At 29.1% G+C, this 15442-nt stretch overlaps 1 protein-coding gene across 4 annotated transcripts; it reads left to right on the forward strand.

Moving 5' to 3' along the window:
• Positions 1 to 2573: 2573 nt before the first annotated feature.
• LOC100810171 (serine/threonine/tyrosine-protein kinase HT1) lies at positions 2574 to 8062 on the forward strand. 4 transcript variants are annotated; one of them, XM_041005310.1, is made up of 4 exons: positions 2574 to 3761; positions 4506 to 4961; positions 7432 to 7642; positions 7806 to 8062. In XM_041005310.1, the coding sequence occupies exons 1-4, from the start codon at positions 3336 to 3338 to the stop codon at positions 7892 to 7894; spliced, it is 1182 nt and encodes a 393-aa protein (XP_040861244.1). In that variant the 5' UTR covers positions 2574 to 3335; the 3' UTR covers positions 7895 to 8062. The 4 variants fall into 4 exon arrangements, with proteins under 4 accessions (XP_040861244.1, XP_040861246.1, XP_003534727.1 ...); XM_041005312.1 differs by lacking the exon at positions 7806 to 8062 and adding an exon at positions 6278 to 6382 and having other exon boundaries at positions 7432 to 7544; XM_003534679.5 differs by having other exon boundaries at positions 7432 to 8062.
• Positions 8063 to 15442: the final 7380 nt, after the last annotated feature.

Below are 15442 nucleotides of genomic sequence, written 5' to 3' on the forward strand. Positions count from 1 at the left end.
AATTTTGAGCAGTTAGTGGGGGCAACAGAAGATTTCTGAAGTGATGATCATGAAACAATTAATATATCTCGTGTATGCAAATTATATTAATAAAAGGTGATAAAATTTATTTTCTTGGAAGAAGAGCGTCGGTGGAGAGGAAAGGCAGACAAAATCCATCACCCAAAAAATAGGAAAGAAAAAAAAAACAATGAGAAGAAGTGAAAGGGAAGAAACAAATTGATCAATATTTGAACGTGTGAAAGAGAAAAAAAACTCAAATTTTTTTAGTAGTGATGCATGGATAAGGACAATGTAAAAATCAACAAACTTATCATATTTATTATTGAATAACAATATAAAATTACTTTATACCCATAACTTATTTTTTTATTATAAAATTAAAGAGAAAGAAATATAAAGTAAAGTTATCATTACAACACCATTTATATAGCATTTTATGTATTTATCTCTATCATCGTATTAATTATTGCATTCCCCACTTTCTTTTTATCGTTTCTCTTTTAATTGTAAAATCTGTTTTATAAATTATTTTACAAAAAGAATTGCCAAAAAAATGTTAATATACATGCGTGGAAAGAAAATGAAAAAAATTTGGTTGTACTTGCTACGGAATGTCTTAATTTTTTTTGGCCAGGAGAATAAAAGGATGAAATTACATGTTCCATGTGATAAGCCCACACCACAAAGAACCACGGCATTTTAAGCAGTATACGGATACACCTAACAGATTGCGGGCCATGTTGTGTGACCCATGCAAGGAAATATTGAATGGTTTATATGGTTTGGGACCTCAGTATTACGTCTCGCTCCCTCTTCTTTCTACTTTATTTCCACATTTTCTATTTCTCTCCCAAACCCTTGTTTTTGTTGTTTTTTAAAATATTTTGATTTTATTTTCTACTTTTATAGAATAATATGATATTTTGTCGTAATATCTTTTAACCAATCGTCTTAATTTCTTCCATCAAATGTGACAGAAAATAACCAATGCAAAAATTTCTTGGTTAAGAGACAAAGTAATGATCAAATAGACAAATACAACCCGCTCAAAAGATCTTAGTTAGACTTACGGGCTTACGGCCTAACCATTCTTTAATTGTTTGGTCTTTTTTTTTTTCCCCACCTACCCAAAATAAAAATATCATTTTATCCTTTTTTATTATTATTCTTAGAAACAAAACTTAAGATGATTTATAATAATCGCATATATTATTTAATCAATTGAGTTAAATTCCTTATAATTATTTATCTTAATTTTTACAAAGTATTAAAAGCAAAATAAATGTAAAAATTATTTAAGATTTTATATTTAATGAATAGGAAAGTTAATAAAAAATAATATTTTTAAAATTAAACCCATGATTAAGGCAAACAATAATTCTTCATTCATTGGTTTAATTATGATTAAAGTTGAGTTCTGGTTATGCAACCACGTTTCATACCGAAAGAGAAAAATTTTGTCCGCCTATAATGATCTAAACTCGAATAAAATTGTCTTTAGTGAAACATATAGTCTGGACAAAAAAATATCTCATATCTTATAAGATAAAAATTCATAATAAAGAATTAAATAATAATAATCTATGCAGATATTATGCATCAACCTTTATTTATTCTAAAACATTTTTTTTTAAAAAGTAACAAAAAAAAGACAAAATGTCTTTTTAAATGGCCAATTTAAAATTTTATTCTCTATTGATACTTATTCTTATTGGTTTTGACCAATTTGATTTTGTTCTTGATTAGTTATCTGCTTCACCAATTTTTTGGATTATCTTAAACAGCCACATGATGGATTCTCGGTTCAGTTGAATCAACTAATCTAGTTCAGTTTTAAATTTTTAATAATTATAATATCAGTTAATATTTAAAATTATTTATTACAAAATATCATCTTATTTTCACTTAATGTATTTTCAAAATTTTGTATAAAAAATAATCAAAATATGATTATTTTTATTTTCATTGATTTCTATATAAATATTTAAAATTAGAAAACATTACAATAATAAAGTACTGTCATTTTTACTATTATTCATAAAAATTATATATAAACATTTGTCAAACTAAACAAACCATCCTAATTCCTATACCTTGAAATAGTTCAATCAGATTCCACAACTTTACTTCTTCTTTTTTATTATTTTAAAGATCTGATTCCGCGCTTGGAATCACTGCTGCGTAAAATTGGTGACCAATGCTTCAAGTGCAAGCCTTCATTCCGAATTCCGAAACTAAAATGCTTAAAGAACATCTTGTTCCTCATTCAAGTGCTCTATGGAATGAGGTACTGCATGGTACTACGCCTCACTCTCAGCAAAGTGTTTTTTCATTTTTCACAGCAGAATGAGAAACAGTAAATTCATAGAAATGACTTTGTTTCGTAGTAGTATCAAATGAGAGGTCCATCTCTTGGCAGTTGGCACTTGTCTAGTGTGTTTTTTCTTTTGTTACGTTACATGCCACTTGTACTCTTGGAACTTTTCGGGGCCCCAACAAGGATAGGGATACTGCAAAAGCACCAATAGTTGCATATGTGAGCTCAAGTCACCTCGCTTTGCATTCTGGCCACTTAGAATGCATTTCATTCATCATAATGCCATAATCAAGGAAGCTCTCAATTATAAATTGACCAAAAAAGTCTCTCTCTCTCTCTCTCGCTCGCTATAACTAGTTCACTTTTTAAACCACACAAGCACTCACGAGACACCCTTGAAACTTTTCTACCTCTGAATTCTTCTTTATGCTGCTAAACAACCTAATCTTACTAGGAAAAACCGTGAAAAAATCCTTCTTCTTTTTCTTTCATTCGCTAGCACAATTTCATTTTCAATTTTTCATTACACCCCTTAGCATTTGGCTACAAGCAATGAAATCCCAACATCCTTCTCTGTTTCTGCTTGAGTCTTAAATGTTGTTGAGATTTTTTTTTTTTTATCCATCACAATTCACAGCTTTGATACACCAAGTTACCATAGTTTTTGTTTTTCTTATCATCTCGAAACAAGTACGAGAAATTTACAATAACTCACACACCCAACTTAATCAACTTAACTAGACTCCCAAGATACCAAGTTACCATAGTTTGACATGAAATAAACCGTGTCCTAATTACTTAAGAAGGACTTTCAAAGTATCTTGTTGGAATATACATACTCATCAAGATGGTTTAATGAAAACCCAGAAACACTCTTCATTCTTAGTTGGAGGTCATGTTTCAAAATCAACACTGACGATGAAAGTTTCTTATGAGTGTATGTTTTGACGAACATCACATCATAGCAAAGCAAAGTGCAAAGGTTTCACAATCAGAAACTTGATTTCTAGGTTCAATGGCAGGGTCATGTTTCCACGGGCTTAGGCTAAGGATGTCTAAGAGTAAAGCTTTAGCGGAGCCTTCATCTTCTTCCAAGACCCAGTTGGAGAGTGACGCGGAGAACGTGGAAAGGAAGAGATTTGATAGCATGGAATCGTGGTCATTGATATTCGACTCAATGGAGACATGGGAGACTTCAAAGGAGGACCAGAAAGGGGAGCAAGAGGAATGGGCTGCAGACCTGTCACAGCTTTTTATAGGTAGCAAGTTTGCTTCTGGAGCTCACAGCCGAATTTACCGTGGAGTCTACAAGCAGAGAGCTGTTGCTGTGAAAATGGTGAAGATTCCAACTCAGGATGAGGAGAAAAAGGCCTTACTGGAGGAGCAATTTAACTTTGAAGTGGCTTTGCTTTCACGTCTCATTCATCATAACATAGTGCAGGTACAGTGTTTAGTGAACATTTAATCTTATTGTCCTCATGGTAGTGTGTTTGTTTATCATGGGGTTTTGTATTTGTGGATCTGAAACTTGGAGGGGGGGGGGGGGGGGGGGGGGGTAAGCAAGAAACTAGTTAAGCTTGTCACTTAACACTTGCCACTTTAGGGAAAGAAAATGATGAATTTCATAAACAACTATGGTCTTTTTTTCTAAGTAAAATAGTTTCTGAGACACAAAAAAAGAGGAAAAGAGGGACCTCTACAATTTAATTAAGTAGATTAGCTCAATAACATAAACAATGCACCTGATTGCTGCCCAATATTGACTTTTCTAACTTTCTCCTTTTGCCATTTTTAGATTAGTACTACAGTGATTTATCTTTGTACTTGGCGTTTTGTAAAGACCATGAGGTACCTATTTTGAGTGTTAGACAAAATTGATTTGGACTTGGCATGATCAAAATGGAAATTTCATATTTACTTACAATTGACATGATTAAAATAATTTATATTAGTGGAGGACAATTCTTTTCCCGTAAATTAACTTTTGAAATTGAATTATGCTCAAACTAAAATTCTAATATTCTAATATGTTGAAGTCTATCTTAGTAGTTGTTATTGGGTCATCCATTATAGAACCAACTGCATATTAAGATTGAATTAGATGTAAACCCAAATTTGAGCTGCAACTGTGTTTGAAATGCCTCTATTAATGGATGCATAAGCTTAAATGACTCTTAATTTACAGTTTATTGCAGCATGTAAAAAACCGCCCGTATACTGTATCATAACAGAATACATGTCACAAGGGACTCTGAGGATGTATCTAAACAAGAAAGAGCCGTACTCACTCTCAATTGAAACAATACTAAGGTTAGCTCTAGATATATCAAGGGGTATGGAGTACCTTCATTCACAAGGTGTGATTCACAGAGACCTCAAGTCAAGTAATTTGCTTCTCGACGATGACATGAGAGTTAAGGTGGCGGATTTTGGCACATCTTGTCTTGAAACAAGATGCCGGAAAGGCAAAGGAAACTCGGGAACATATCGTTGGATGGCACCGGAGATGGTTAAGGAAAAACCTTATACTCGGAAGGTTGATGTGTACAGTTTTGGTATTGTGCTTTGGGAGCTCACAACTTCTCTGCTTCCCTTCCAAGGAATGACACCAGTGCAAGCTGCTTTTGCTGTGGCTGAGAAGGTAACTTGGCTATGCCTGAACTCTAAATGATGTCTTCTTTATTGTGTAAATTTCTTTAAGATAAACGATTGCATCACTTTTCTGCTTGACAATTCTGACGGTCTTATTGATTGAATGTTTTTCTTTAATCCCTTTTTGACTTATTCTTGTTTGCTTTACAAAGTTCTTTCTTGGTACACTGAAGCCTTGGTCGTGCCTAACGGTAAACTAACTATATTTTTTGTCTAATTTGATACATGACATAATTTTGGACTTGGGGATGTGCATGTTGGGATTCACAAACAAAACCAAATCAGATCCTATTTGAAACCAAATATATAATTGGATTTTAAAATCAAACTACTTTTCTTTTTTAATACTAGTTAAGTTGATTTTACCAAAGCGGTTTCAAATTGGTTTTTAAATTGGCTTATTAACAAAATTAGATTTGACTGGTTCTAAAATCGGTTTTAAATTTAAAATTAGTTTTAAAACTGATTTTTGAACCAAAATTTACTTTAGACTTAGGTTTTAATATAAATTATATATATATATATATAAAGGAATTCAAAATTGAAATCAGTTTTGGCATTGTCTAAGATGATTGGTTGGACTAGTTCTTTTTAGTAAGAATTACACTCAATGATTGGTCGGGCAAGTTCTCTGTAATCAGAACTATACTCAATAATATGGGAATTTCTCTCTTGAAAAAGTTTGGCTGCTAAATAAGATGAAGTTGTCCTTTGCACATTATTTGTTCCCCCTAATGGGACTATGAAGAAAAGTGATATCTACGGCATTTAATTTTTACATGCATACTAGATGCAAAAAGGTTCGAAACACAGTAGCTACGGGCTGTTGTCCCTTTTTGTATTAAGAAAAAAAAAAAAAGTAGCCATTGTTACTCTAGAAACTAAAATATCTATTGTAATGATGCAACGAATATGCACATCCAAACAGGAAGTTTGACTTGGATCTCTCACAATACCTAATCTTTCAAAACCTTATACCACATGCCAAAACAACAAAAAACAATTTTCAAAACTTTTATCAATCCTCTAATATACCTCTTAGATAATCATCTCTAAGGCAGAGCTAATTGGAGAATCCTTTATCATCTAGGTGCTGAGCCCTCATCACATGGATCTCATGGCCGATCTGATAAGGGAATCGGAATTTCAATTCTATTCCGATTAGTGCATCTACTATTCTTGTGGCTTACGAGTATCTTTTGGCATTTTACCCATTCACTTCCATTTTAGTAGTATGTGTGACTGAATGGATCAATATACTCCCATTTCTCACCATAGTTTCAGTGCCAAAATACCTATATGCAGAGTTTCAGGGAATTCTGCTTTGCAGAGAATTCTAATCCTCATCTCTTTCCCTTGTCTTAGCCCGCCTGACAAGATGCTAAGTGTTACTCAAAACATAAGGAAGAGGTGAGGACTAATATATTGTAACTAGTAGTAGTTTTTTTCAAGGTAAATTCAGTGTCACTATGGATTACTTGGTCATAGCACTTTCATATATAATATAATCTTTCTTCAGAGAAAGCAAACTAAATACCACAGGCTACATATAATATAAAATGTGTGTCCACTAATCTTTATTTCTATACATAGATAAGATAGTTGTCTGTAGTCACTAGTCAGAGTAAATACACATTTAAACTACAAGACTGATAAATGACTTTACTTGTTCATGTTGCATCTGATCTCACCTGTTGCTTGAGGTTTAAAACCTGACATCATGGCAGCAATCCCCGAATTCCAGAAATGGAAATCTTGAATTACTTGAACTATGTGAGGTAGGTATTGGGTTACATGTGCAGAAGCAGAACCTAACATGAGCAATGATCATGGATTATTTTAATCAAGACTCCTGATCTTTTTGTTGAAAAGTGTAATAGTCGGTGCATGTGTCTTCTAGTCCTAATAATGGGAAGCACCGATGCATGGGCCTTGGATGTTTTCCCTCCCTAGTCCCAACAAGCATCCCTTAATATCGCTCAACCTCATAAAAAAAAAATGTATGAGGCCAACATAGTAACATTTGTTACATTTTGGTGCACACATTTGTCAAAAGTAGTCCTTGGACTGTGCATAAAAGGCTAGCACACATTTTGGTGCATACATTTTGGCTAACCATCAAAATAATCTTATATCTCATATCATATTGATCCTTAAACATATTAATTCACACATACTACGTTTATATTAATGTAAGTAACGAATTACATTTTTGGAGACTTTTATAGGATTTTCTTTAATTCAGAGACTAGTGTGATAGCATCCACTAACTTTGTGGACAAAAGTAACTGTTATCTCTAAAAATAAACCCTTCGATTTGCTGAACTCCTTGAAACTTTTTGTAATCTTTGTTTACCTTATAACACTTTTTTAGTCTTGAGCATGCATAATAAAAGGCTTAATGCTGTCATAAGTGAGCAATTTAATTTAAAAAAACTGATTGAATTATTGTTGATCAGAATGAAAGGCCTCCTCTGCCAGCTAGTTGTCAACCAGCACTAGCACATCTGATAAAGCGTTGCTGGTCAGCAAACCCCTCAAAAAGGCCAGATTTCAGTGATATTGTGTCTACTTTGGAGAAGTACGATGAGTGTGTGAAAGAGGGCCTGCCACTGAGTCATAATCATTCAGGGCTAGTCAGCAGAAATGTAATTATTGAACGCCTAAAAGGTTGTGTATCAATGAGCTCCTCCATACCTGTACATGCTTGATTCCTCCCCTACTTAATCTTCCATATGATGCTCTTATTACTTTATAGAGTCCATCATATAGTTTATAGTTATACACGCTTCATGTTCTCTCAACTGTGTATTACTATGTATTTGTGTTTCAGGAAAATGTCGAGTTTGCCTTCTTCTTTTTTTCTTTTTATATGGCCCCTTCCTTTCTGTGGCAGTAAGAAATCAAGAACTGTATCACTGATGAACGTGCCATACACAGTATAATATGGCGAGTTTTGGATCAGTATAGTAATAGTATGTATGGAAATACGGTGGATCACGTTGAAAAACCATGATAGCTTTAAAGTTGTTCTCTATGAGGTGGAAATTTTCAAATCATCATATCATATTAAAATTTTGTATCAATCCCTCTCTTTAAAATAGGTCCCTCTAATACCCTTATGAATTAAATTCATGTGGGTCCTATTATACATTTGATAATCCCACTTCGAGAATAATATTACTCACATAAAATTTTAACTAGATAGAAAAAAATGTGTTGCAAGGATTATGAAAGAGTGTATGGTTAATACTCTTGATATATTGTGGCTCTATGCAAAAATTGAGTCAAGGACCATGTAATTAGCAAGATAATTTTGTTTAAAGTTACTAAAGACTAAAGAGTAATATTAATATATACCAAAGAGATTTATTTTATTAATTGATTGAACAAGGTGTGTGTGTTATTGGGAATTTTCTAATAATTATATTTAATTCTTATGGAAAAAAATAGTATTATATCTTCCTACAAATTTCTCTAAAAATTTATTAAAATATTAAAAGAAAAATATATTTAATATTTTAGAAATATAAATGACATTCAATAATAACCATATAAAGCAAATAATTAAGAAAATTAGTGGAAAGATTTAGAACTATTCATCCTTAAATTCTTCTCTCATTAATCATTACTATTGCAACATGCCAATTACTTTTCTCATGTTTTTCATAAGGCCCATTGTGCATGAAAGCACGATTCACAGTATTTAAAAGAAGAAAAAAAAAATACATCGTGAGAAGTAAAGAAAGAGTTTTAAGAAATAGATAAAAGACAACATTATTAATTAGTACGGCATAATCGTGGAGGAACAATTAGATCCTAATAGTGAAGAAAGGATTGGTTTCATTGTTATTTATTACTTCCACTGAATTCAAATATGATAAAAATATAATTAATCTATCTTGATTAAGAATATTAATTAACCTCATTCAATTTTTTAATCTCATTTTTAAAACGAATTTTATTTCCTAAAGAAAAAAGCTATTTGGTACGAAAATAGACACGAATGGTGATTTCTGTTTTAAAAAAAAAAGTATTTTATATATTTTTCTGTTTTTAATCAATATTTATCTTTAAAAAAATGTTATTTGAGATTTGAATTTCATTCAGTTCGTGACATACTTTTTCATACTAAACAGAGGTTATGTTTCCTAAAATATCCCTTTTACGCTAATTGATGAAAGACTTTATTTATTTGGGAATATGTTTCAAATGCAAACAGTCTCTTCATTTTGAAAGTCATGATTGGTATTACAACTTAAAAAAAACTAAATTATATAAAGCATATCTTAAAACTAATTTCATTAATTATGATGAAATTAGTTAAAATTTATTTATATTTTGAATTATCATGCATGAGTTTAGATTTATTTATATTTATATCCGCATAAAGTAACATTCATCATACCTAATGTTAGAAAACTATTAATTTCAGAAAAAATCAGTTACAATATTTTCTCTCAGTCCTCTTATCCTTATTATTTTGACACACTCGATCTTTCTATATATTGTAATAATTTTGGCTATGGCCTATGGGCGATGCCGCATGTATAACTAACAGCAAACAGTAATATGAAGTAGCTCACCAACTACCAACAACCAACAACAATCTGAGGGCAAAGTATCATCAGCAACTACTACTATATTCCACCTACCTCGAACCCTGACATTAGTCTTAAAACTTCACTTTGTTGGAACCTTACTAGCTATGATACCCATACCCTTGTCCTTGATTTTAAACGTTTCCTCCTTAAATTAGTGAAAACACCCTGCTAGCCAAAGTGTAACTAATTTGCATATTATTAACTGGAAGTTCCTTTGTGAGTCAAATTCCTTTTGCAGCACAGTTACACTGGTCAATGATTAAATGAAAGAATTTTTAGTTTAAGTCTAGATCAATAAATACATATACAGAAAATGTATATTTGGCATTAGAGAGGGACGGGATCAAGTTTTCACATCAAACAAAGTTGTAAAACTGGAATTTGATTATATTATTCTACAATTTCATGAGATGAGAGAATATACCTTCTATCGGGCATTGAATAGATTAATAAATAATCAAAAGAAAAGTCCGATTTCAATTACATTAATTAGTCATTTTTATGATTAATAACTTTCATAGTTGACATATTTTATAATTTGTATTTATACTTAATAAACTAGACTTGAAAAAAAAAGTATTAATGTAAAATTTAATGTTATTAATGTAGTATTTATATAAATATATAAATAAATATATTTTGTTGTTTACAATATTAATTATATTTGAATATTTTTTTCACAAGTTAATAATTGAAGTGTTTGATTTGACTTGACTCAATAAGTTTACACCTCAATTATGTACTTATTCAAATGAGTGTTAATAAAATTGATTTTGATTAAAATTAATTTGAAGAGATATAATTTATAATTTAATATTTTAATTATAAAAGTAAATTAGGAGTTAAACATAGTATAATTTTTTTACCAAAGGCGAAAACTATTTTAATTTGTTTTAACTCAAAATTAGTTAAGTTTAAACCTATAATTAATTATATATTATTTTCTAACGTGAAAGCAAAGCATGTGAAAATTTATTTAAAAATTTTGAACTTAAAATCATTTTCAATATGAAATTAAACACACACTAAATATATAATTTGAATACTTAGAACAACATTAGAGAGTTGTAATTCACAACAACAAAAAAAACATTAGAGAGTTGTAATTTTTTTATTTGGCTTAAATTTATTTTTTATTTTTGTTCCTACAAATTTTTAATTTTTTTAGTCCTTACAAAATATTTATTTTATTTTTTATTCTTAAAACATTTTAGATAATACTTTAAATAATTAAAAAAATATTTTGAAAAATGTATTACCTAAAGAATTTTAAAGATGAAAAATAAAATGAAATATTTTATAAGGACTAAAATGAAAGAAAAAAATAGAGAGACAAAAAATAAATAAGACAAAATAATTGTTTAAACCAATTGGCATTGAAGTTGTCCAATAGACATATAAACCTGCACATTCCAAGGATTGAGGCAGCCGATATGAAATTGAGTATTTTCTCAATAATAAACCGCTTTTAAAATTTCTGCATGTGTAGGGAAGGATACAATAAAATATAATTTTCAGCCAAATAAAATCTAAATTTTTATTGTTGATGCTCTATGAATTACTTACGATACACACAATCATGGAGGAGAAGACACACAATCAGCAAAAGATTAATGCAGAGCAAAACATACACGTACCTAACTCCACTGCTTGTCGTCCTTTTCTTGTTATCATCTTGCCCTTAGCTATTATGCCCACAAATTCCTCCAATCAAATAATTCTAAGTCTCAAACTTGCGGCTTGCAATCATTACAAATAGGAAATAACCTAATCAATCTAATTTTAATTTATTTAATTGATCGAAAATTATATTTTTAGAATTTATTATAAAAATAAAATAAGTTTGGTTTATGTTAAAATTAAATACAATGAGTTCAGTTGATTTTATATTAGTGTATTTTATTATTCTTATAAATAAGTTCAATAAGTTAAAAGTCAACTCCAATGTAATTTAAATAGGTTCGTTATTTGTTCACAATCAAAATTAAATATTTGATTCCAAATATACTCTAAAACTTCGGTCTGTTTTGTTTCTTCAAAAAACTTCAGTCTATTTTAACACTCTATTGATCGTTGTTATGTAAGTTAAGCTTTGCTTTTTGAGATAATAATTAGATGAATTAAAGTAGATATAATATCATAATAATAAGAAAAAAGTAGGAAAATAAGAGAAAACAATCCATCTATATGCTCCACCTAGTTAGTTAATTCTTTCTATACCAGTACTGCTTTACTGTTTTCATTTTCTTTGTGTTGAATCGGTAAAAGAATATTATATATATCATGGATCATGACTCTACTCGAGGGTTGGAATTAAGATAAGAAAGCTGCTGATACGTAACGAAATTAGTCGAGGGCTAGATTGAGAAGAAAATTGACCGATGAAGATCGTGATGAACATGTATGGCCTTTTAAGACTAAGTAAAGGGATTTGATCCAGAAAATAAAATACATAAAACTAAGTCAAAGACGTTTGGATTAGAAATAACTGATTTTAGAGTCGTTATCACACGCATTACTGTTATTGAAAGGAAAAAAGCAAGTAGGTGGGAATTATCATAAGAAAGCCCAGGTATTATTTCTAAACGAAAAAGAATAATGTTAATAAAATATCGCATTTTTTAATACATTTTTATCATTAAATTACATTTCAGATTTGTTTAATTATTGAATAAAAGAGAAACAATGGTTAAATTATAAGAAAAATATATTAAAATTGAGTCGATAATTATCTTTTGGTGGACGAAAGAATGAGTTTTTGTCTTCTTCAATGAATCAATGACGCAAGAGTGCAAAATCTTGACTTCAGACTAAGTCCTACCATCAATATTTTTTTTCTATTGGCTTTCACACAGAGGTCTTGAACACGGTCAACTCAATCTTAACTACCAAGTAAGCACAATAACAAAGATATGCAGCACACTCTCATTATACAATGGTTTCCTTCATGTATTAATTGTGTGGCTTGTTTGTTTATTTCCAAATTCTTCGTGTGTTGAGTTACAAGACATCATTAATAAGATTTATTAAAAAAGCATTATCCAGAAATGAAAAATTCGTTGGATGAGTTTTTTCTTTAACTAGTTCAGAGAGAAAAAGGTTAACTCAATTTTTGCTCTAAAATTTTTTAATTTGACCCTATTAACAAAGCAGTAGTGGATACTTGCGAAAGATGAAAACTCAGTTTTTTTAAGAGAAAAATAATATTAGAAAAAAATTATATTTTTTCGTAAGAGTACTCATACTTTTTACAGTTTATTTTAATTTTAAAAAAATATTTTCATTTTTTAAACTAAACACATCCTTAAAAAAGTTGTTAAAAGTTGAATGAAAATTCTCAAAAATAAAATAGTGCAGTATTTTAGTATTTAAAGGAATAATCAAATTATTGGTTAATATATATAACACTTAAACTATAGAGCTAATTAACCACACCGAACCCTTTTTTTTTATATACATCCACGTTTATATCATTATTTTTCTCTGTTCCTATTTATTTACTAATATTTTAGTCGAGGAGGTATTTCAGGAACTTCCACTAATATTACTTGATGCCATATATTAAACTTAAGTGCCTCTAAAACCGATGAAATACTGGAAGGCGGAAGCCTTGGATGGCACGAGTGCCGTGATGACTGATGAGGGGATTTATGCATGTGCTAGCTAGAAAATTACAATATAGTAGTACAAATTATAAATGTATAAAAGTGGAAAATAAGATACGTTTGGTTTGTATTTTTATTTTTTATTTTTATTTTTTGTTTTGATTTTTTGAAAATTGTTTTTATTGTTAAAAGATTATAATTCTAAAAATATATTTGGTTTGACTTTTTGTTATCTCCTTTCAAGAAATATAAACACCGAAAATGTATTTTTATATTTGATTAAAATTACATTCATTGTCACTGCATTTTCATTTTATTCAAAATGAAATTCCTGATTTCAACTGAAAATATTGAAAACAAAATTTTATTGTTTCCAGTTCTTGATTCATTTGAGAAAATATTTTCATTAAAAATGTTTTCAAAAATTCAACCAAACGCATTTTCATTACTATTTTCTATTTTCAGTAAAAATAAAAACAGAAAACAGTCAAACCAAACATTCATGAATTTTCTCGTGATATTATTTCATAAAACAATCTTAAATAAAATACATTTGCTTGCAAATGTAGAGCATAGAATTTGTGTTAAGGGATCAGACTGGACAGAAGTTGTTTCCTCTTTGGTGTAATCTTTGTCTTTTCAAGTTGAAGAAAGGAGTAGGGAGGAGAGACATGATTTCTGTTATTTTAACATCAAATTTTGAATATCATACATCATATTTTAAATATTTTTTTATTTGACTTAATATTTTTATACGAAGATGTATTAAATGAAACTGATATTTTCTTACGATAGTATGATAAATAAATTTTAATCAAATTTTAGTATAAATAATTGGGATTTTAGTATAAATTTGTAGGACATGTTTGGATTTATGTTAGAAGTGATTTTTAGAATTTTTTATTAGAAATATATAACTTTTTTCGTAGAAAAACTCTTAAAAGTATTTTTAAGTCTTGTATTCAAATAAATTCTAATTTATGTTAGTTGATTTACATTTGTTTGACAAAATTAGATACTTCAATAAGAATCATGAATTCAAATCTCACTACTAATCAAAATTAACAAACTAAGGTTTATGAATAAAGAAATTAAGTTTACTTCAACTTTAAGTCTCACAGAAATTAAGTTGTTAATTAATGCATGAATCGTCCTTTCATCGTTGTTAAGAGGTGTTTGATTTATAGGCATCCATCTAATTTTAGCATTTAATATATGAATGCGATCGAGATAATAAAAAAATAGACATTTTTAATGAATGCGATCGAGATAATAAATGTTTAAATAGTTTGGATAAGATATTTACATTTAATATATGAATGCGATCGAGATAATAAAAAAATCATAAATGTCGAGATATAGACATTTTTATTGTTTGAAGTCATTGGTACATTTTAAAATTTACGAGTTTTCACATGAAAGTCAATGTATTTTTTTAGAAATTACTTTTCAAAAGAATATTTCAAATAAAAAATTATCGAAAAAACTGAAAATAATATTTTCAAGAATAAAATAATTTAAATAAGCATTAGTACGTTATTTTATAACCTATTAATATTAATCTTCATTAGTTTGTTTTCTATATCAATGAATATTATAAAGCTTATGAATTTTATATTGTCATTAATTTATGAATCATTAAAAATAAAAATATAATAATAAACATTATAGATAAAGAATTATTTTTGTTTTGCTAATGTTATTAGCTATAAACAATACTTACTAGTATTATTAGTTATTAATTATTTTCATAAACTAGAAATTTCATTAATCTGATCACTTAATTATTGTATATCCACAATAATAAGGAAATGTTGTTTTTAAAATTTTAAAGTTTTATATCAAGCAATATTGTTAACTAAATAAAAATATCACACACGTCATTTGGAACATCAGGTTATGCGCGAAAATATTACATACATGAATATCTTGTACTTAGATAACATTTATAAATATTTAAAATATTTATGTATCTAATATTATGGTGATTATTGGTGGGGCGTGAGAGTTAAAATATTTTGAATACCTAACAACTAATCCATTCACTAGGACGATACAAAACATATGGAGCCAAAGGCAAGACTATTTGCGCCTACAAATACAAGTAATGTAATACAAAATGCTCACTATCATTAAAGTAATGGATTTTGTTTACTCATTACGACTTAATGTGTGTTTATTTTATAATTACATGTCTTAATGTGAAACAAAACGAAGAATTTTGCTAAAAAAAATTGGGAAGTAATAAAAAAACTTGGGAA

The sequence above is a fragment of the Glycine max genome, chromosome 9, assembly GCF_000004515.6.
Source record: "Glycine max cultivar Williams 82 chromosome 9, Glycine_max_v4.0, whole genome shotgun sequence".
Taxonomy (NCBI): Eukaryota; Viridiplantae; Streptophyta; class Magnoliopsida; order Fabales; family Fabaceae; genus Glycine; species Glycine max.

What these genes read in the sequence shown, in the direction of transcription:
- LOC100810171 (XM_041005310.1), top strand. Translation starts at nt 3,336, where the DNA reads ATGGCAGGGTCATGTTTCCACGGGCTTAGGCTAAGGATGTCTAAGAGT. An exon ending in TTCATCATAACATAGTGCAG is followed by an intron (nt 3,762 to 4,505) that starts GTACAGTGTTTA and finishes CTTAATTTACAG; the next exon opens with TTTATTGCAGCATGTAAAAA. An exon ending in CTTTTGCTGTGGCTGAGAAG is followed by an intron (nt 4,962 to 7,431) that starts GTAACTTGGCTA and finishes ATTGTTGATCAG; the next exon opens with AATGAAAGGCCTCCTCTGCC.